The sequence below is a fragment of the Oxyura jamaicensis genome, chromosome 1 (assembly GCF_011077185.1).
Source record: "Oxyura jamaicensis isolate SHBP4307 breed ruddy duck chromosome 1, BPBGC_Ojam_1.0, whole genome shotgun sequence".
Lineage (NCBI taxonomy): Eukaryota > Metazoa > Chordata > Aves > Anseriformes > Anatidae > Oxyura > Oxyura jamaicensis.
Genome location: NC_048893.1, coordinates 69,953,674 through 69,974,968, shown reverse-complemented (window position 1 = coordinate 69,974,968; position 21,295 = coordinate 69,953,674). Strand labels below are relative to the sequence as shown.

The 21,295-nt window shown below is 42.9% G+C and overlaps 1 protein-coding gene across 3 annotated transcripts in view; it reads left to right on the top strand.

The window, feature by feature from the left end:
- The window catches only part of ETV6 (ETS variant transcription factor 6), a 151,219-nt gene that overhangs the window by 92,269 nt on the left and 37,655 nt on the right, over positions 1-21,295 (top strand). For all 3 annotated transcript variants that reach the window (XM_035308829.1, XM_035308837.1, XM_035308847.1), the window contains exons 4-5: positions 15,916-16,080; positions 19,838-19,972. In XM_035308829.1, the coding sequence (XP_035164720.1) occupies positions 15,916-16,080; positions 19,838-19,972 (300 nt within the window). The remainder of the gene's footprint in view (positions 1-15,915; positions 16,081-19,837; positions 19,973-21,295) is intronic.

Here is a 21,295-nt window from a genome sequence, read left to right as displayed (position 1 = left end):
CTGGATGGGGCAAGCACCCTCTTACATTTTTTTCAATTTCATATGGATTCTAGCATCCCAAAGGAACAAAAGGGACCACTAGGCTTTGATGAGGGTACAGAAATAGTCCCGGATTCTTTGAAGGCCTCACAGAAATTTCTGTGCTAATGTCCTTCCGTTCAGACTCTCACTCTGAAGACAGGAGAGAGGAAACAATTCCTGTTGTGCAGCCCAACTCAGTGTGCCTGATCCAGGTGTGCTGCTCTCCTTTTGTCGTATCCTTTATGATTAAATTCACTCTGAAGCTGAATGGAAGCAAAGGAAAGCACCTGCTAATTTTATGCAGCGTTTTCCAAATGGCAGTGTGTGTCAAGATCTATGAAGTGTTTTGGTAATTAACACTAAATAAAGAAAGACATTATGTTCAAAATCAGGGACGTGACCTTCTGATATTCTGGGAAGCTTTTTTGTCCCTTCTAGTGCCTGATGTACTACCTGATGTACTACGTAACGCTGCAGCTAAATAGTCGAAATTGCCACTGACTTCGCACAAGAGATACAGACATGCTTTTCAGGACTGAAGGCCAGTGTTTTTAAAACCTTCAGCAGCTATTAACTGGTCACTGATTTAACATTCAGCTGAGTGGAGTAAGCTTATATACTGTCTTGGACTCTTTGGCCTTATTACTGGCCAAATGTCCAAACCCATTCCTCTAGGTTCCTTCTTCATTAGTAAGTTTTCTAAATATTTTTTTTTCCTCAAAGCTAGTTTCTATGTGGAGTTTTTAATACCCCTTACTGAGAACAACCTGTTTCCCAGTATAATTTCTCTATGTTAGCAATTGTTGTAATTGCTACAAGGATGCTTTTTAGTAACGGGCGAATCAGTGAAGCGACTCTTGTTATCTATACCAGCCCTTCTCTTATACACAGAGGCTCACTTATATTTCTGGAAGAGAATGGAAAACAGAATAATAGTGTTGTGATTTTTTTGCTGTTGATGTTCAACACAGGTTGCTCACTCCTTCTTTTCTTTCTGATAACACCGAGCTATTTACGTGCAAACAAAAGACTCCTCTTGTCGAATCAGCCTCCTCCTCCTTCCTCCTACCTGATTCCGTCAGCAGAGTTGTGAAAGCATGACTGTGGCAACACTAAATGAATAAGGGTGAGGTTGGGCTGACAAAAGAAAGCTCCTCTTCACACAGTGTGCACACCTCAGAGGTAATGGGGGGAAGAGGAAATCTAGAGAAAGTTCAAAATGAGGAATCAACAAAAAAAGTAATCAAAAAGTTTTTTAAAAAAGTCATACTTTCTTTTGAGAATTAATCTTAAAGTCAAGTTGTTTTTCAGGACCTAGAAATTAAAAAAATTGGTCAGAGTAGGGAAGAGACAAGATTGGACAGGACCAGCCTAAGAGTTGCCCATTCCAGCTGCTTCAGAGGAAGGTATAAGAAAAAAATGCTATGATTTGCTATGGAATAAACCAGCCCACAAATAAATATTTTTCTGAATTTTCATTGTTTGGTTGTCCAAACACCTGAATATCAAGGGTGTAAATCTTTTTAGAAATTGTATTCATGTTCTCAGAAACTCAACATGGTGTCAAACACGGGATACTGTGTTTTCATGAGCATACAGTATTTGAGCCCATACACTCTCTGTTTATTATCTGCCAGAGTGGTGTGAGACATGTAGAGTCTGCAGATTTTTTTCAGTGCTTCACGGGAAAATTTTTGGCACTTTACAGTCCCTAACATCATTTTGTGTGAAATTGCTGAAGGAGACTTAAGCCAACCAGCTCACCCCCAACTGATACTGTGCCTATGTCTGCATTACTGTACCATGCTGTCAGTGCTAAGCCAGTTGACCTCAGTCATGTGAAAAAAATAAAAATCACATTAATAAACAAAGCATTTCGCAGAAGTATTTTTTCACTTCTAGGTTGTTAAGGAGGAGGAAAAGACCTAGAATATCAACTTGCTTTGCACTGGTAACGTATATGTATTAGTTTATTGAAATTGTAGAAACAGCCATGAAGGGAAGACTTAGGGCAACTTGATAGGTTAAAAGGTATCCTTTCTTCAAAAGGACTATCCTTCCCTAATGTGCTTGTTCGCTTCCTACCCGCTTACTTTTCAAGTCTTTCTTTCTACTCCTTCCACTCCCTGCCATCTCCCTCTCATACAAATGCACACTTTAATCCACAGCCTGAGCAGCTTATAAGCAGTTGAAATCTATGCTCTAGTTATCAAGAAACTTTCCTTCCTTTGATCTAATACTGAAGAGCATTTCCAAAAAATTGCTTTTGCTAGTATTGTTGGCAAAAGCAGCTTTCATGGATGCTTAACTTGTGACACAGTCTGCTAAAGCAGAGAGAAGAGATGAAAGCAAGCGTTTCTTAGTAGGGCAGAAGATACTGCATCAGGGATGGCCAAGTTCAAACAAGTCCATACACATGATCAGTAGGTCCAAACAGTGGATTTTTTAAAAGATGTTCTGTCTTGTGCAAGGTGGATGTGAATCAGTCTTCCCAGGAGAGCAGAAACTTGAGAAGATTTGGAAGTTATGATACTGAAGAATGAAGCTAAACTGGTTTGGACTTTGTAAACTAAGCAAGTCTTGAAGGATTGGAAGAATACAAGAGATACTACCTTATAGTGAGACACCTCTGTTGCATTCCTGACTCCAGTGTGATTGTGAATGTCTGAGTTTTTGTGAATAGAAATTGTGTGAACAGATACACATTACAAATCTGGATTTCTGCATCAGATAAGAGATGCAATTTGGCAAGCGTCTGTCATAGAGCTGGTTGAAATTTGCCAAAATAAGGGGAAGAGCTACTATGAAAATTTTAATTAGACAAGTTGATGAAAGAGTATTTCAACTACATTTTCAGAATATCCACTTAGCAAAGAGTGCAGTAGTTTCAGTTGGTTCCCAGGGGGACCAGCATTGTCTGCACACCATCGTATTGTTCACTTTGCTTGTACATTCAATCCCTTTCCTATCATGTCTGTTTATATTGTTATGTCCTCCAGGCAGGGATTCCTCCTTTTTTAATGTTTTATACTAGTAGGCACAACTGTAAGCAATGTCAAGTAGCTATCAGATGTTACTGAATATTTGCAATAGGTGATATCACCTGATTTTTTCACAATACTTAAACGAAGAAAGATAATCATTCTATCCCCCACCTTTTCAAAAGAGGGGTCAATGTTAGTGGGACTGAGAGGGGTAACTTTCTCACCCCTCTCTTCTGTCACCAGTTGATCTGACCGCAGTTGAATCCCTGATTTGTGCCCAGGGACATTTGCCCCCATGGTGGAGGCCCTGGGATGCCCAGCTGCATATAACAGCCCTCTCAAGAGACAGAGGTCCCCTTTCCCACAGCACATCTGCGGTAGGTTGATGGAGATAGCAAGCACAGGGATGGCCATTCCATGTGGGCATGGAAGTGTTGAAAGAGGGACAGCACAAGATAGCTGCAGTGATCTTGAAGTCAGGTGTCTATACTAGCACAATGGGTTTACAGAGTATTAGGAATACTGAATTGGTGGTGGTATCAGTTACCCCGTATTATTAGGTATGCAGTCTCTCTCACAGCACCTTTACCTTTGAAAGAAACACAAAAAGCAGGATGAGACAGAGCCTCCTTGTGAATTATCTCATCTATTTGTTTTCATGCAAAGCTTGATCCTCTACTGGAAGTGCGTAGGTAAATTATTTGCCTCTATTGACATTGCAGTAATTTTTCCAGTCCTGGAAGCTAGCCTTTCTCAGTGACATCATCAAGATTAAACTCAAATAATACAGTGATCCCATGCATTTTTCAGTGACATGATGTGTTCTTTAGCAATAGTAGTTGAAGCATTTTTTCCCTTCTGTCACCACATCCAGCTATTATTCTTTCTGTAGTTTGTCAACCCCTTACTGGTTGTGTTGACCTGTTAGTGCAGTCTTGACTGTTAGTGCAGTTGTGCTCTTAATCAGTCCAGAAAGCTGATCCAGCAGAATCCAGTGTATGTATATACTTAAATAGGGCTTATCTCTCTCATCAAGTCCACAGCCTAAGCCCCCTGCCAATTTCACTGGCACATCAGAGGAAGGAGCCAAAGAACAATACTAAGTCAGGGCTGCCACTGAGTTCTGAATGGTGGCCTGAAAGTAGCTTGTTCGAAGGATGGTGTAGTGAGTGCTGACATGCCAGCATCGGGATAGAAATCGTCATCTTCCTTCTGCCTCCTTCATGCCAGACAGAATAACAGAAAGGGGGACTGATATCCCCAGTTCAGGAGTATATTTCCCTCAAGCACAGGACTTAAACAAGACACCTTTGAAGCTGGAGGGGTGAAAATGAAGCACATATTTCTGACATCTTCAGCGGTCACCGAGAGGTAAACATAGCTGCAGTCAGGTTGAGTCTTTCACGCCTAGATGTGCCCAAGAACCTGCCAAAGCCATAGTACCACAGACCTTGGTGTGAACTAGCTATCATGGTGTCAGGGGGAGTGTGCTGAACATGTAGTGGATACTCAAGCCTTTGTTGTGATTGGGACCTTGGGGAGCTAGTTCAGAGGGTGTCCCAGGGATGACATGCCTCTGGCTGCAGCATGCACATGTCTTCCAGACAGACAGCACAGCAGCTTGCTTCTAATCCGACAAGCTGATAAATTGAGATCTTACCTTCCATCCCAATTAATAAAGCTTGCTGCTTTCTGATTGCTTGGAGAGTGTGTTCCAAGTGGCCCCAAATAGATGAGATGTCTGAACTTCATTAGACTTCCACAGAAATAACAGGGGAGAGCCAGGTTTTTTTGGGTCCTAATATGAGAAGTTAGTGAGTGTGCTGACTTCAGAGCAAGCAGGAGTTAAACCCTGAAGAGGAAGCAATTCTCAAGCTGCAGCAAAGATAATCATGATAATTTATCATCTGATAATCAAAGAGCACACACTTAATTTGTTCACATTATCAATGTATTTCAAGCACAAGTACCTTAGTACAAGAAGCCTTTCTGTGCACAGGTTATACTGGAAGGGTAGAGATAAAGGGCCTCAAGCAAATGCAATTCTTCTGTATGGGAAATGTGTCATAGTGCAGTTTGGAGTCCATCTCGGTGTCCTTCTCATCCCCCTGGGTGTGGAAGAGGACTCCCAGCATCTACAGTTGTTGTTTTAAGCACCTGACCTTCTTCTAGGACAACAATGTCGTCTTGGAGAAATGACTGAAGATTTGCAAGAGCTGCACAGATTTGGTTCATTAAGGAACCATCAAGAAGTGAAGCTAAATCTGGATGTTTTTAACCATGTCAGAGCTCTGGTTTGCAGCATCTTGGGAGCAGAAAATGTCTGCAGCACACTAAGAGCAGGCTTTTACCTGCAACCCCCAAGATACAGTTCAAAACTGAGTACATATAGCGTGCAGTCTCTGGAGCTGTAATTTGCACCATTTCCCCCAGTTCTTTAATATTTAATGTCACCTGAAGGCAGGTCTTTCCATAAAGCACAGAAGAACTAATATGCTGGTGGATCGAAGCAGGCTTTTATAGCCCTCCTGGATTAGGAGTCTGAAGGAGAATGCCTGTATGGAGAGAGACAGAAGTCCAAAAGTAAAATAATTTGAAGTAAATATATGACATGCTCTGACCACATGCTCGTGGTAAAATTTTCTCTGTGCTGGTTTGCTCAGTGGTTACAGGCAAAGCAAGCCATGGGTCTGGCTGCACTGCCAAACTCTGCTTTCCCAGTAGCAGCACGAATGCAGCTGCACCTCACAAGGCTTGGAGCCCCAGTGCTGAGGAAGCCAACGTGTGACATCTTGCTGTCACAGCATAGACTGTTCTGTAGCAGAGCTGGCCTCAGGTTCCCTAGAAACAGCCTGGAAAAAAATACTCTTTGTGTATACACTCCCCCCTCCCCAGCTCTCACAGCTGAATTAGGAAACAAAGTCCCAGCCAAAATTCCTCAAGGGAAAGGGACCCAGCTTCATCAGGATGTGAGCCTCCGAGAACAAAATCTCCTTGTGAGAAGAAAGCAGCTTCTTAATACAGGAGGATTACAATGTCTTGCTATGTTGGTGGTGGTATTTTGCTGGCATGTGAAACTGAGATTTCAGAACTTTCCACTTGATTCAGCTGTGCAAAAAGGACTTCCTGACCTCTCTTCTGAAATGGTAGAATCACCTATAAGTTTGCAGACATTTGGAAGATCAAGGTGGTCTAGCTGATATTAGGTTAAACTGATAAATTGCTGAAAGACCACCTTAATTTTAGCCGCTGCATTAATGGTAACTAGCAAGCAGCTGCACTGAGGGTAACTAGCAACTATTTCATCAGTTTTTCATATCTTTATGGAGCGCTGATGGGATACCCAAAATCAGGGCTTTCAGTTCCATCACCAGTAATACTACTTAATACTACTAAGCATGGTCATAGGCTTAGCACCCCTCTCCACTACACATCAGTTAGGCAGCAGGCAAAAGACTTAAGTAAAACCATATGTTGGTCAAGACTAGCAAGATCTATTTATTTCTAATTGCTTACAATTTTTCAACACCCCAGCCAGGGATCAAGGCTATACTGTGTTAAAAAAAACAAACAAACAAACAAACAAAAAAACATTAACAATCCATTATAATACTTTTTTTTTTTTTTCTGGGGGGGGGTGGTGTCATTATTTTAAGTTAAAATTACTGTTGCCAGGACACCCTGAGTAAGCTCCACAAGAAGGGAGGAAATGTGGGTGTTAACTAAAGGTGTAAAGATGCTCTGTAGTTGTCCAGTTGTAAAGAGGAGCAAAATATAGTTCCTAGATTCAATTCCTACTATAATAGATTTGGTGTATGGGCAGGTGTCCAATGATTTTGTACCTCCCATCTATAAGAGCTATAACAATATAATCTGCACTGTAGTGTAAACGTGCAAGTGTTACTAATCGTAGTAATTTATGGATGCAGCAGTGACTGTATTCAGTATAGGAAAACTGTGAAGAGTGTTTAGGTCTGAATTTTGACCTAGATTAAGATGAATTGTTTTGAAACAGTAAAGGTTTTCTGAGAAATAAATTATTATTTATAATCTCCTTGATTTTTGCTTGCAAAACCACTTGCTTCTTGCAGTGTGGTCTTTTGAGCTAGCTAACCCATGTCATTGTCAGGGCTCAGCTAGTTTTGTTTAGGATATAGTTTTTGCACATACAAGGAAAAAAAACAACAGAAGACATTTCTTTCAGCTCCTTTTGGAAGAGAGCGGTAGGAAAGCAATGTCTGCTCTGTGGAAAACAGCCAAGAATTGGTTGAGAAGGAGTCAGGAGTGGATTAGGACTATGACTGGGATCAGATCCAAACCAACATTTCCCCATTCCCCATCCCCCTGCCAGCTGTTTCTGTTGCACGAGCTGCTGTGGTAGGAATCCCATGGTCACCTTCCCTCTCCAGCTGTGGTCATGAGAAGAGCAAAGAGAGGGGTCATCTTGGACCCAGGCAAGTTCTTTGCTGCGTGTGGTAACTGCGGTAGCGGGTGCAGTCAGCCGAACAGCGTTGTGCTGTCAGCAGCTCACTGACTCACTGTCATGCTCTGGCCTTCCCTGAATGTGGTGCCCAGATGCAAAAAGCCAGCCTTCAGCCTCCCCTGGAAGGAGCACTCTTGCTGGGCTTCTAAGAAGGTTTTTGCAAACAGCATGAAAGGAAGCTGGAGCCGTTCTGCACAGTTCTTGAAAACTCTTGGACATGGCTCATGGAACGAGTGCCTAGAAAACAGGCTGGTCTTTTCATCACCCCTGTGGTTGCTTGCTTCTTTGGCTGGTAGCTTTACCTCTCCAGAACTTAAAACAGTGGCCTCTTCAGCACACACATCAGCACCATTTATCTAGACTGATCTGCCCCAGGAAAACAGGGGGGCATCCTGCATGAATTCTCCATCCAGGCTGCAAACTGCCTGTCCACAGCAGGTAGGCTGCTCCTGCATCGTAACATTTTCTGTGGCTGTTCCCATATAGGGGCAGCTCACAGAGGAAAGAGCACTAAATCCTAAGGTCTTATTTTTCTGCAAGCAAACTCCAGATCATGCAGGTGGAAACAGAAAGGAGTGGGGTGGCCACTGTGGCTCAAATACTGATTTCAGTTACAAGAAGTGCAGCACAACTGGCCATGTTAAATGACTGTGGCTGCACTTGAAGCTTTATTCTGACATCAGTTACAACTGTAAGGACTTCAGGAATTGGTCTGCATTGTTCAGGGACTTTTCTGACTGTTGTTGGAGCAGAGGGTCTTAGACATAGTTGAGTAATTTTGCATAGGAGAGTTACTTAATTTACTAACCTGTATCTGCAAAGAAAAAGTTTGGCTATAGAGTGAGAAAGAATATGTTCTTCGTGTTATATTCTGCAGAGTGTGGCCTTTCCTCTCTCCTTTTGCACTTAAACTGACTTCAGACTTCGTGGGGTTTTTGTACTGGTGACTTCATCTGCCATCATTAATCAGCAAGCTATCTCAAACCAGCAAGCTAATTTAGAGTCCTGCTTGTGCATTTGATCAGAAAATGCAAACTGTGTAATGTCAGCAGGTCAGAAAGGTGATGGAACATGGGATTTTCACTTCAGTTCCAGAAAGGGCCATAGTTGCTTCCAGGAAGCTGAGCTTGGCACTGGGTGTGGGGAATTGAAAAGATTTATTTCCCTGTATGAGAGCTCAGCACTTGATCATTCTAATCAAGCATTTTCCAATCAATATGTTTCTTACAGGCTTTCCAAAGGCTGCATTAGAAAAGCAATTTTATTTATTTTATGACCCTGGAGCCCGAAGGGATTAGGGTGTGTCAACTTTGCAAGTCTCTGTACAGACAGTGGGAAAAGAGGCTGGGTAACGGGGCACAATGCTAGCAAAATCAGCATATAAGAAATCTGTCCCAGTGCTTCACAAGGCTTGTTTCTGTAGCATATCTGCGTACATGTGGTCCCCAAAGCAGACACGCAGCACAAAGCATTGCATCTACTTGTGCTCCATCTCCAATACCCTGTTCAACAGGACAGTAGGAGACATGAGCCTGTTCCTTTTATTTCAGATTACTACTGAAAAAAGCCGTTTCACCCTCTGTTCCCAGAAGTGTGGGAAGCTTCCCTAAGCTTTCTCATTCTGATTACAGGACACACAAGACCCATCAGGGTCTCTGTTCCTGCCCATCACACAAGTCCTCTGTTCCCTATCCAATCGCTTTTTTCCTGAACAAGGTCTGTAAAGGCACATATTCTTCTGCTGCCATCCATCTCCCTTGTACCAGTTTGTACTCGCCTCCCAAATAATTCTCCCTGAGGATTAGCCAGGATTAACCTTTCCCTGTTTTTCTATCTTTGCTTATCTCTGGGCCTCCAAACTACAAAGCCAGCCTTTTACTGTAGGATGAAGCAATCTCCGTGCACCAGCAGCAGTGACTGGCTACTGCCTCTCTGGTGCATCATACACACGTGTGCCAGCTCAAGGACACTTATTTAGGCTCCCACCTGCATGGGGATAACTAAGCATGCCCCAGATGTCTGTCACCTGTTCCCCAGCTCTGAGGAATTAGAAATTCCCCGGGAAGCAGAGTCCTTCATCTTCCTGCCTTTACCATCCATACTCCAGGTAGGCCTAAAGGGCTGCTGAGTGCCGTCATCGTGGGAGCCTGGCAGCACTGGTAGCAAAGGGAAGGCACTTACAGTAGAAGATCAAAAAGTACAGCATAAAACTGTACTCCCAAGAGGACCTCAGCGCCCAGCTCGTGATTTAACTTGAAACTTCCTCCAGCGTAATCAACTCACTGCTGCAGCCCATCTCGGGGAGCAGCATTTCACAGTTTGTGCTGCCAGGTTCAGAGCAGGGCCCCTGGCTTACATCAAGCATCAGTGCCTCTGAGCACCAGAGGAACCAGGTGGCAGCAAGGACAGCACTGCAGGAATATCGAGCAGGACTCACTGAAAGCTGCTGTGCAGCACTTTGCACTTCCAGTGCGCTTCAGATGTTAACTAGCATGACACCTCTGTGCATTTTGGTACTCTAGCTTTCCAAACAAAAAAATAAGACAGAAGGAGAGGACCTTTAAAAAGTCTCATTCACAGAGCCTGGGAGAAGGATCTGAATCAAAATCATATGCCTTTCTTCCAGATCGTGTTGCCTTTTCACAGAAATGAAGAGAAAAACACATGCTCATGCCTCTGTCTTGTTTCACATGCACCAGTGTATGCAGAACAACATGTTATGCTTTATGGGTATCATGGAAGAATTTACTTAATAACAAAAAAGAGAGCTTCAGTTCCAAAAGAGCTAGTTGGTAGCAGACATTCGAGCTTTTCCAGAGTTGTTTTCCCAGACAGGCTCAAGCACTGTCCTTATAGCTGGAGCCAGGCTGCCTGATGCTGCCAGTGTGAGGATGCATCTGTCCCTGGGTGTTCAGAGATCAGCTGCCGATTTGCATGCACTGGCTGCTTTGCTGTTTGCCCAATTGTGCTAAGTAGCTTTGGGTGTGGGAGCAAGAACAATTCTATCTGCCCTGCAGAAAGCAGGGATAAAGGAGAGGTCTGTCTTTACCCCCTTCTCACCTCCTCATCCTGCCTGCCAGGCAGCCAGGCGTAGAGGATGGAGGGCTGAAGTGGAACAAAAAGATACACGAAACTCATTGCGAGTGCTGTTTCCGTAATGCAGGCTGTAGTGTGGCCGTGTCCTCATATTGAAACTAAAACGTAACAGCAGCTCTCAGTTATACTGTACGTGACACCTTGCACTGGATTTGCGTCTTCAGATTGTTCCAAATGAGTCAAGGTGAAAACAGCCTACAGTACGTTGCACTTCACGTTTCAGATGGATCTGCTACGTGTGTTGTAGATAGCAACTCATACCATAAAATACATACTTCTTTTCCAAAGGAAAGGGGTTGCTAAACATGAGTGCATCGCAAGGTTCAAGGTCGGCCACATCTTTTTAAAAAACAAAGCTGTAACCCCACCAGGAGTCTGTGGCCTGTTGCAAATATTGCTGGGTGACACTGCAGTTTTGTGTGCCAAAGGCTGGTCCAGGTGGTCAGAACACTGCGTTCCAGCCTCAAAGCCTGACCATACTTAAGTTTCCTGAGGGGCTCACTGTAAGAACAGGAGTGAAGCCTTTAGAGACCATCAACTTAAACTCTTCTTCAAACATCTTCTTCAAGTACATTCTGGTGTGTGTGTGTGTGAAGTGCTGTGTGCGTGCGTGCATAAATGCTTGAACATATGTAAACAATTTTACTGCCTACTCGAAGAAGAAGGTGTAAATTAACCCATCGGCCTCTCTTCTTTGTACTTGTTTTTGCTCTCCAAGAATGTAAAGGAACAGAGATTTCTTCTGCAGTCCAGATGGTTATTAGCCCATGCCTCTGGAGTGTGAGAACTGATCACTCTCAACATTTGTAAACTGGCTGGTGTAACAGGTGTTAGAAGCAGGACTTCAGAAGAGGAATAAGCAACAGAGTAGATCATCTACTAAGACACCAGTAGACAACTAAGTGCTCCAGCCTGCAGCATTAGAAAGGGGAGCAGGAGTTCAGCTCTCCGTTTAATGCATTGTTGTGGTTTAACCCGGCCCGCAGCTAAACACCACACAGCCATTCACTCACCCTCCCCCTCCCTCTCTGGGATGGGGGAGAGAAATGGGAAAGTGAAGCCTGTGAGTTGAGATAAAGACAGTTAATTAAGACAGGAAAATAATAATAATAATAACAATAATAATAATGATAATAGTACTACTAATAACAATGTGTACAAAACAAGTGATGCACAATGCAATTGCTCACCACCTGCTGACCGATGCCCAGCCCATCCCGAGCAGCTGCCCCCGCCCCCACCCTGGCTAGCCACCCCTATATATTGTTAGCATGCCGTCAGATGGTATGGAATACCCTTTTGGCCAGTTTGGGTCAGCTGTCCTGGGTCTGTCCCCTCTCAGCTCCTGCTGCACCCCCAGCCTGCCCGCTGGCAGGACAGAGCAAGAAGATGAAAAGTCCTTGGCTAGGTGTAAGCACTGCTCTGTAACAATACATCAGCATGTTATCAGCACTCTTCTCATCCTAATCCAAAACATAGCACCCTACCAGCTACTAGGAGGAAAAATAACTCTATCCTAACTGAAACCAGGACATGTACATGAAGCTATCAGATCATAAGCACATCTGTAAATTACTGTATTTTACTATACTGAAGATAGTGCTTGGAAACTGGTAGAAGACAAACTAGAAACTATGCTGGGATCTCTCAGAGACAGATTTTGACAGTTTACGTGACTCTTTTCAATCTGCTTTCAGTTGGTGAGTTCAAGAACTTTTTTTTAGTGTTTGTTTTTACACAGAGAGGGAGACTGAGGTTGGGACCACTTGCCAGATGAACTAGTAGAGCAGTGGCAGAGTTGGGAGCAGTGCCAGGTTGGACTCCCAGGGCAAAATTCACCCTCAGCAGTCCGTGGCCATGCTGGCTACTGAGGGGGCAGGTTGGCAGAGAGGCAGTCTGCCATGCCTGATCAGCACCTACTGAAAGCAGCAAAGCCTTCCCGCTGATTTCAGCAGTCAGTCCAGCAGGCAAAACCCCGTCCTCATTTTGTAGCACAGCACTCTCTGCTCACTTTATTCGGCTTGGTAAATATCTTTGTTAGTTCAAGACAATGCTGTTAACGTTCACAGAGAAGAAAACTGAAGAGATAAAAGAGCCCATTTTCCTCCACCGTGGGTATGACAATAAAAGAGAAGTTGGAGAAGAGAAAATAAAAAACAGCATCCAAAAAAGAAAAAATTGTATAAGCAGGATTAGTTTTCTTTCATGGAGAGTATAGAAAACCATTTTCAGGACCTACTGATAGCCATTTATGCTGTGCTGTAAAATCTATTCAGTGGCAAAGCCAACCCTCTCATGCCCTTGTTTTCACAATATCAACAGCTTCTTTTTAAGAAAGGGCAAAGAAGGTGGCATGCAAGTTTAGCAAATGCAGTACTGTACATGAAAGAATTACTTATGAACGGCAGTTTCTGAAGCACTTTCGGCAGCGCTGGTGTGCACCCTGAGGAAAGCCTCCTGTGACTGAACTGATTCAGCTTTACAAAGCAAATGGGCATGTGGTGGGGACAGGCAACTACAGAGGGCTTTGCGGAGAAACCAACTTCCCAGGAAGGTGACATGGCAGGGAGAGAAGGAAATGAGAGAAGTGGTAATCCATCCAGGGAAAAGCAGATAACATATTTTATAGCACTTAATATCTTCAAAACACAATGCAAGCATTGAATTATGGTATCACCCCATGGGTGGAGATATCTACCTCCTCCACCCCCTCACTTTAGCGCTAGCCAAACTGAATTAGAAAGGCTGCATGCTCATTTTCAATAACCAGAATCCAGGTGGTCCTAGGGCATACTGCTTTTTCTTTTTAAATTATTATTATTTTTTTTTTCCCATGAAGGTGCTCTCTCCTTCTCACAAGCTACAGAGATGCTGCTGAAACCCAGCAGAGACCTGATGGGCACTGTGAAGCGTTGTGTCTTCTTTCTGGGTTGCCAGCACAGCACACCTAGCTCAGACCAGCCTCTGTAGCTTAGTTGGCTGTTTGGTGTCTAGTGCTGATCAATCAAAGCTCTATTAGATATGGTACTTTTAAATTAATTGAACGAATGCAAAGATATACTGTCAACCAGCACATAGGAAGTCAGGATTGATGTTTGTACAGGGAGTGATTTATTTATTATGTTGTTATCAGTAAGGGAGCATGCAGATCATGTTATCATACAGCTCTGCTCATTGCAGCCTGATTTTCCCAGCAATGTTTTGTTTCTTGCCTCATCTTGTGAACTGTGCATCAAAACTCCAGCTAGATTTCCACATGACAGCATTCCTTTGGGCAACTTACTGTTTGCATGTCACAGCAAATGGGGAAGATAGAGGCAGAAGCCATGCATAAACATTTCTAGCTCTTCTCAGATGTTTTTTTATACCTTTCACATGTTGTGGACTGGCTGTATTGCATTTAACTTCTTTCTGCTTTACCTAGCTGCAGTCGATGTACATCCTGCCCAGCAGTAGCCTGGGATCTGCAGTGTGTTTTCTGCAGGAATAAGTTTGACATTTTAGATGACAATTTGTATGTCTCAGAGCAGATCTACACCTGACTGCACTCCCTTCAAAAAGAAAGGACCTACAGAAAACTCTGTCCTCAGCAATCAGACCCCAATTCAATATGAGGGAAGAGAATTTAAGTCCTTAATAAATAAGTAAATGCTACTTCTTACATCTGTGTGGCACTGTGCTACAGGGGGAGTTGGAAGCTGATGGAATGAAGACATCCCTTCCTCAGGTTGGCCCTGACCCTTTTTCAGGCTCGATCTCAATGCCTGCTCCAGCTCAGATTCAGTTCTGTGTGCAGCTGTGGTGCTGGGACTTTCCAAAGCTTCTGTCTGGGAATCTGGCATAGCAGCAGAATGCAATTCACTCTTGCTAAAACAGAAAACAGGGTTGCCTATCTGTTAAAGCAGTTCAAAAAAAAAGGGGGGGGGGAGGCAAAACAAAACAGTAAAACAGTACAAATCTCCCAGATTTCTTTTAAGACTCAGTAAGACGAGGGTAATCAGATTTCACAGAGTGGTGTGCCAGGAAGGAAATTTCTTCCCATGTGCAGCATACAATCAGCCAGGTGCAATATGAGGAAGGGAGGTTCGTCTTCCTCTGAAGCATAAGGTATTAGCCCCTGCCAGAGGCTGTGTACCAGAGATCTGATCAGATATGGCAAATTTTATGTTCCTATGCACAGTGTGAAGCTTTCATTTCTATGCAACACATTGTAACAAGTTAAACAATGAGTCATCTCACAAGGAGGAAAAGGAAAGAAAGCTTTTATCTCCCAGTGGATTGGAGATAATCTGTCTACCTAGGTATAAACAGCTCTTCACCATGATGTCTTCTCTCCAGGAGAAGGAAGCTGGTTTTAATCTGACTGTAAAACAGATCTTGAATTGTCACACCTCCCATATCTCTTTGCCTGGGCCCAATGAAGGTGTCTGGAAAAAGGTCTTTGATTTTCATGGTAACTTGGTTGGGCCCTTGTGGCTAAACTCTGGGCTGCATGGGCTGTCTGGGGGAAATGGAGTGCTGGACTCTCCTTGGAGGCCTGGAAAATCTATGCCCAATGCAACACACCTGCTACTTTAAAATAAAGTGTCGTACCACCTTCATATGGTCAGAGCTGCACTGGCAGTACCTTACTGCTGTACAGGAGACACAATATGAAGCAGTACTAAAGGTGCCAGAGCCTCAGCTCTTACTTTCCTCTCCAGTGTGGGAATAGGAGCTACTAGCCTAACTGCATCTGCGGGAGGGGTGTGCCGGTCTGAAGGCACCTCTCTAAACAATACCCACTTACACATACACTGTTATAGAGGCTGTGTGCAGCAGCCCTTCTTTACAGTCTACACCCACATACAGGGAAACACAGCCAGAGGTCTCTTGCATCTGACTGCTCTTTGTTATGATTGATCTGTTGCTTTATGAGGGGCATGAAGAGAGGGCACTCCTCTCTTCTAGGAGAGGACATACACCAAGGATGGATGGAGCCAGCAGCATTGTCTCCTGCCTGCTCTGCACCTCAGAAGGAGCAGGTGGGGGACAATTCCATCTCACAGTGTGCACTTGGAATTAAGTAATATCCTATAAGTTTTGGGGGATGCTGAAGCAGTTCTTGTTTTTCTGAATGTCCAAAATAATCCACAATGCCTAAACTAATGAAGTGTTGCACAGTCCAGTGCCTAGTGTAATCCTGCATTACCATGGCATCCCTCTCCCACACCTTGCTCAGAGACTTTGCATATTAGGGTGTGGGGAGAAATGGGGTTTCACTGGTATTTGCCTATATTCCCATTCATTGTCTCAATTTTGTAACATAATCACTGTTTCTTCCTACCGCAGGTTTGCAGCCCGTTTACTGGAGCAGGGATGATGTGGCACAGTGGCTCAGATGGGCAGAGAAGGAGTTTTCCTTGAGGCCGATTGAGAGCAACACTTTTGAGATGAATGGCAAGGCTCTGCTGCTCCTGACCAAAGAGGACTTTCGATACAGGTCTCCTCATTCAGGTGAGGATTTCTTATTGAAGCAATGACTGAAAAGAGAGAAGAAGCTGCAACAGAATCTGGAGAGAGACAGAGGAGGATACAGAGTCATATTTGTTAGGGTGGACTGGGCCGGGGAGGAGAGAAGGGACAGAGCTACTTGCTTGAGTGAGGCAAGGAAAAAAGAACAATGTGGGAGAGAAATCCAGATACACCTGAGTTGTAGGCAAATTTGAATGCAACTCTAAAACCAAAAAATGCAACCTGTTTCTCATTAAAACTCCCTGCAGAGCTCCACAGAAAGCAAGCTTCTCTGGCAGCACTTCATGACTTCCAGCTCTTCCCCATAAAGGCTTATCTTTTCACAGACCCAACTACAGCAGTAAGTTAATCAAGTGCTCCAGCCTCTTAAGAAGCTGGTATTAGCATTCTGCCTCACAGTTGGCTTGGCTGATGTGCTGCTAAAAGTGACTGCATAACTTATCCCTGGGGGACCTTTCCTCTATTTTACAGCCCCTGTGAGCTTTAATTTACTTCACCATATTCTCTCACATGCTGGAGTCTGGCCCAAGGTAGAACACAGACAGGTGTGTGAATCGATCAGATTATTGCTCAAATTATATCTTAATTTATTCACAAAGAAGATTTAGAAATGTATATGTGGACTGCCTGTATTTATATCCCCTGTGGTCTGTCTACTCCAGCTTTCAGAGTAAGCCTCTACCCTCCTTTGTCAGGGATGTTTAACTGAAGAAGAGTTGTGACCTTTTCTTATGACCATACAAGGTACTCCTGTTAAATAAAAAGGTTTGTAATTCAATCACTATAGGTTATTGAAGAATTTGGACCAAGTGGTTGCAGAACTGGTAGGAGGCTTCCAGCACAAGGCTCACTCAGCACAGAAGTACAGCTGGTGCTGCTTGGCTCTGGCTGATAAACAAGCAGTGACACTAATTTTGCATCAAGCTGCTTGGTGACTCCCCCAAAAGCACCCCTGCAACCAGCCTTCTGCAGAATCTGCCTCCCAAACTATAGCTTCCATTGATTCTATACAAAGTTTTCAAGGCATGTGCTTTAAATGAAGACTAAATTTATATGGAAGGAGATGCCAAACATACATGTCTATCACCACTATAATACATTAGTGAAAACTGATGCCTGGAAACATACTGTGTTTAATATTGGTACACCATTTTGAATCATTTCATTATAAAATAACCCTACCTTAAGACAAAAGGAGTATTGAAAGTGAGTAAGAACAGTAAAGGACAGCTTTGTGTGTATCTTGTTTGCTACTCCTCTTATCATCCCAGTGCCTTGCTGCCTACAAGTTATGCCTATACTCTTCCCTTTATGTGCTGTGATGGCACTTGAAATGAGTAGGATTAGAATGTTTGTAGACTAGAGATAGAGCATTCCCAGAAAAGAGCCTCTGGCTTTTAAATACACTCAGTGCAGAAGGTTAAACTCTTGTTTACCTAAATTTGGGTTTAAATGGCCTCCACCCTCTCTTTTTCTCTGCTCTTTTTCTCCAGGTATTCCCTACTGATAATAAGCATTTTTGAGGGTATCTCAGTAAGTCCCTAAAAATGTGAGTGAGTATAGGTAAAGGGAGATTACCTCAACATTTACCAGAAACAAACTACATGTTACATATGAAGTTGAAGAAAAACTATGAAATAATGCTTGCCATAGAGCTTTAAGTTTTTCTGGAGTGTAGGTACATAAAAGCTGTATCCTTACCAGTCATGGTTAAACCAGCATCCACTCCCCCCAGTGGTCCTAGCAATAAAGTGGGCTCACAGCCCCACAGCTGTTCTCTTGTTTAGTGCTGGCGAGGGAAAGGGAGAGAGCAGAGGAGGGAGAGAGTGAGAAGAGACTTCTCACTTTTGTAGCTAGTACAATTGCATCTTTGTGGTGCATAAATATAACTGCTTTATTAGGTAGAAAAAGACAGCCAGCTGTATGAACATTTTCACTAATCTGTCGAGCCAAATTGAAAGAGGTACAAATTTGCTACCTTATTGCTTGTAGTGTTACAGCACTAGTTATGATTATGCCACTATTGCATTCAAAGATGCAAATTATGTGGTAAAATCACTTTTTAGACTTTCATGTACTAAACATGGAAAAGGTAACTGGGTTCTTGAGGCTTTGTTTTTAATTAGATATTCAGGTATTACAATCACCTCTTTAAAATGCCCTAAAGTCACTGCTGAGACAGTAAAAACAGCCAAGATGCTAAAAATAGAGGAAGCTGAACTGTGGAAAGCAGGATAGCTTTAACTATTTCATGCTAAGATACCAAACTTCTCCACAAGTAGAATTGGCAGTTTGTAGAGAAAACGACTGAATGGCACACAGCTTACAGTCTCATAGGAACGATTACTAACCCCACACACACTTGAGAAAACTCTCCTAGAAAATTCAGGGTTTCCTAGTTGAAACTTCATTGAGTTCCTTTTCAGATAATATGCTTCTGCTGTAACCTATTCCTCTATAGTATGAGGTATGACAGAGGAGAGGAGGCAGAATTAAAAGCTGGTAGACTTCCTACCCTGTGTACCTTTTTACTTTGAAATGTGCAACCAGTTACATCACACAAAACATTTAAGTACCTAGGTATTTCATGTAGATATTGCTGAAGGGAGGGCATCAGTATGAGATGTAATACTTAAGAGACACAAAGGAAGCAGTTAATACGTTGGTCTCCTAGATAACTACATTGAACTGTTTCTCTAAGGAAGGATATAACAATTCTGGTGACAGGGAATGGGGAGAAGAAGCAAGGAACAGTCTGCTTGCACCCCTAAAAGAAACAAGCATTTGGACAAGTCATGTCAGCTTGGTGTAGTAGAATTTACTGCAGACACTTTTGTGGAAGAGTGATACAATAGCAACTAGCAGACTGTATTTGCCCATCCAGAGCACCAAGTCCTCTGCATTAAGCTCCTTAGTATGCATCATATCCCTCTTCTAATACTGCCTGTTGCAGTATACAGATTCTAGTATCAAGAAATGACTGGTTTTGGGACCCCATTTGGGCTTTCCAGAAGTCCATCCTGGGACACCAAGAATGATGTACAGAAGTTCCTAAGGCAGCTGTAGCACTCAAGTATCTCCAGAAGTTGTCACCACAGCAAGGGAGTTCAGGATAGTTCTATCTCTTCTTTTAAAGTCTCTGAGTCCACCCCAAAGTAAGGTATCTCCTAGATTGCAGTAGCCAGTAGCACACTGCCTCAGCACTTGAGGCAACAGTGTTGCATGGAGAGGCTCTGCAAAATCTTCTTCCTCCTTGCCTCATGAAGCCTAAATCGGTCAGTAATTAGGGAAGAACACTGCATTTGCTCCCAGCAACTCACTGCATAATCATGGATTCTGTACTTAAGAATTATGTAACCTGAGGTGTCTTAGCTAAAAAACTGAGGCTGTGATGAGAGAAGGTGGGACACTGAATTGACTGCTGCTTCTAAAGGTTTCGAACTCCCAGACAGGCAATTATGTAGCCTGAAAAGGCCCTATATCGGGATTATAAGAGACACTTCTCATTCTAACATTCTTCCACAGTCATACTCAGAGGTGTGACATGTGGCTTTTCTTTTTCTTTTTTTCCTTTCAGGGAAGGATGTTGCAAAACAGTCAACTGCAGGATTTTACTTGAGGCATGTTTGCATCTGAAAATAGCACCCAGGAGCCATGAATTCATATATCAGATGGCTAAATGAGTCTTCTCAGCAGTATGTAGGTGTTCATTTCCTTTTTCCTGCTGTTTGTCTTTCAGGCGATGTTCTGTATGAACTCCTTCAGAATATCCTGAAGCAAAGGAAAGCTCGTATGCTTTTCCCACCTTTTTTCCACCCTGGGAACTCAATCCATGCTCAGCCAGAGGTCCTATTACACCAGAACCATGATGAAGGTAACTGTCTCATTCTTATGGGAGCTATTATTATAGAGGCTACTTGAGTAAGGCTGTGAGGAATGATGTGATTTTCTTGCTCTAAAGTGACTTAAATAAAGCTACTCTCCTCCCTTTGTCTTGATAGTTGTTAACAGTCACCTGGTCTAGGGAGTCAACTATCTATTCTCCATTTTTCTATTATTCTGTCCTGCTTCCAAAGCCTGCTTAAAAACTATGCCAAATGTAGTTTAAAAAAACATGCCAGAAAGTTTTATTGACCCCATTGATTCATTTCTCCTCATTCTCAGTTGGGTAGAAAAGGTGCATCATGGACTTTTAGTATCCTGTAGATGCAACTAGATGCAATTGTTTGCAGAGTAGGAGAAAAGGCAACCTCAGAGAGAAACGTCTAACTCAAAGTTACTTCAGATGACAATCTGTCAGCCCATTATTCCTGGCACTGAGCCCATCCTGTTGCTGAGCTTTTAAAATGGTCGAACAATTCATTTTGAGATTTTTTTTTCCTGCATGTTTTGTCTAATTTTTACCATCAGAATTATTTGCTTAGGTTATTAGCTAGCCTTCTAGTAGTGTCCACACATACCATGCCTCTCATAGGCCTTGCAGAAAGAATAGATACGTGTTTGTGGCATTGCAGATTTGGGCTTCCTTTATTCAGTATCAGCGGAGATCAAAATGTAAGCGTGTTTCCTTTAATGGAAATTTTAGTTTTTATTTTCTGGAAATAAACACACTAAAGAACTTCCTGGTTATCTCCAAACCCTGAAAAATATAAAGCCTGAGCTTTGCAAGAGGTCCTTTCAATTAAAACACCAAATAGATTTATTTTTTAAATTAGAAAAAATATATATATAGGAAAAAATAGTGTTTTTCCTTTTTTTAAATGAGGGGGATGAAAAAAAAAACAGAATTGGGCTAGGGTATCTCCCTAGTCTCTGCTCATTGGAGAAAAGATACACAAATTGTCTCAGAATTCAACATGGGATTGCAAAACAAGATTCAGGGGTATTGTCAGACCTATACAAGGAGCCCATAGCCATCCTGAGCAAGCCAGAATCAAAGGGCACCAGCAAAACTTTGAGACTAAGCCAAGAGCAGGACAGCAGCAGGTGGGATCAGGTCACTCCAAAGTGTTTCCACACAGCTGTGTAAATATTTCAGATTAGAAGAGGGTGCTGCAGGTTAGGATGAGATTGAATTGGCAAAGCTGTGCAGGAGAAAGTTGCCTAGTGTTTCAAGATAGGCATTTTGCAGCAGCCATTATAAAAACCTCTATTTTTTTTCCTGAAGCTTGACATTCACTCATAGTTTTCCCTTTTT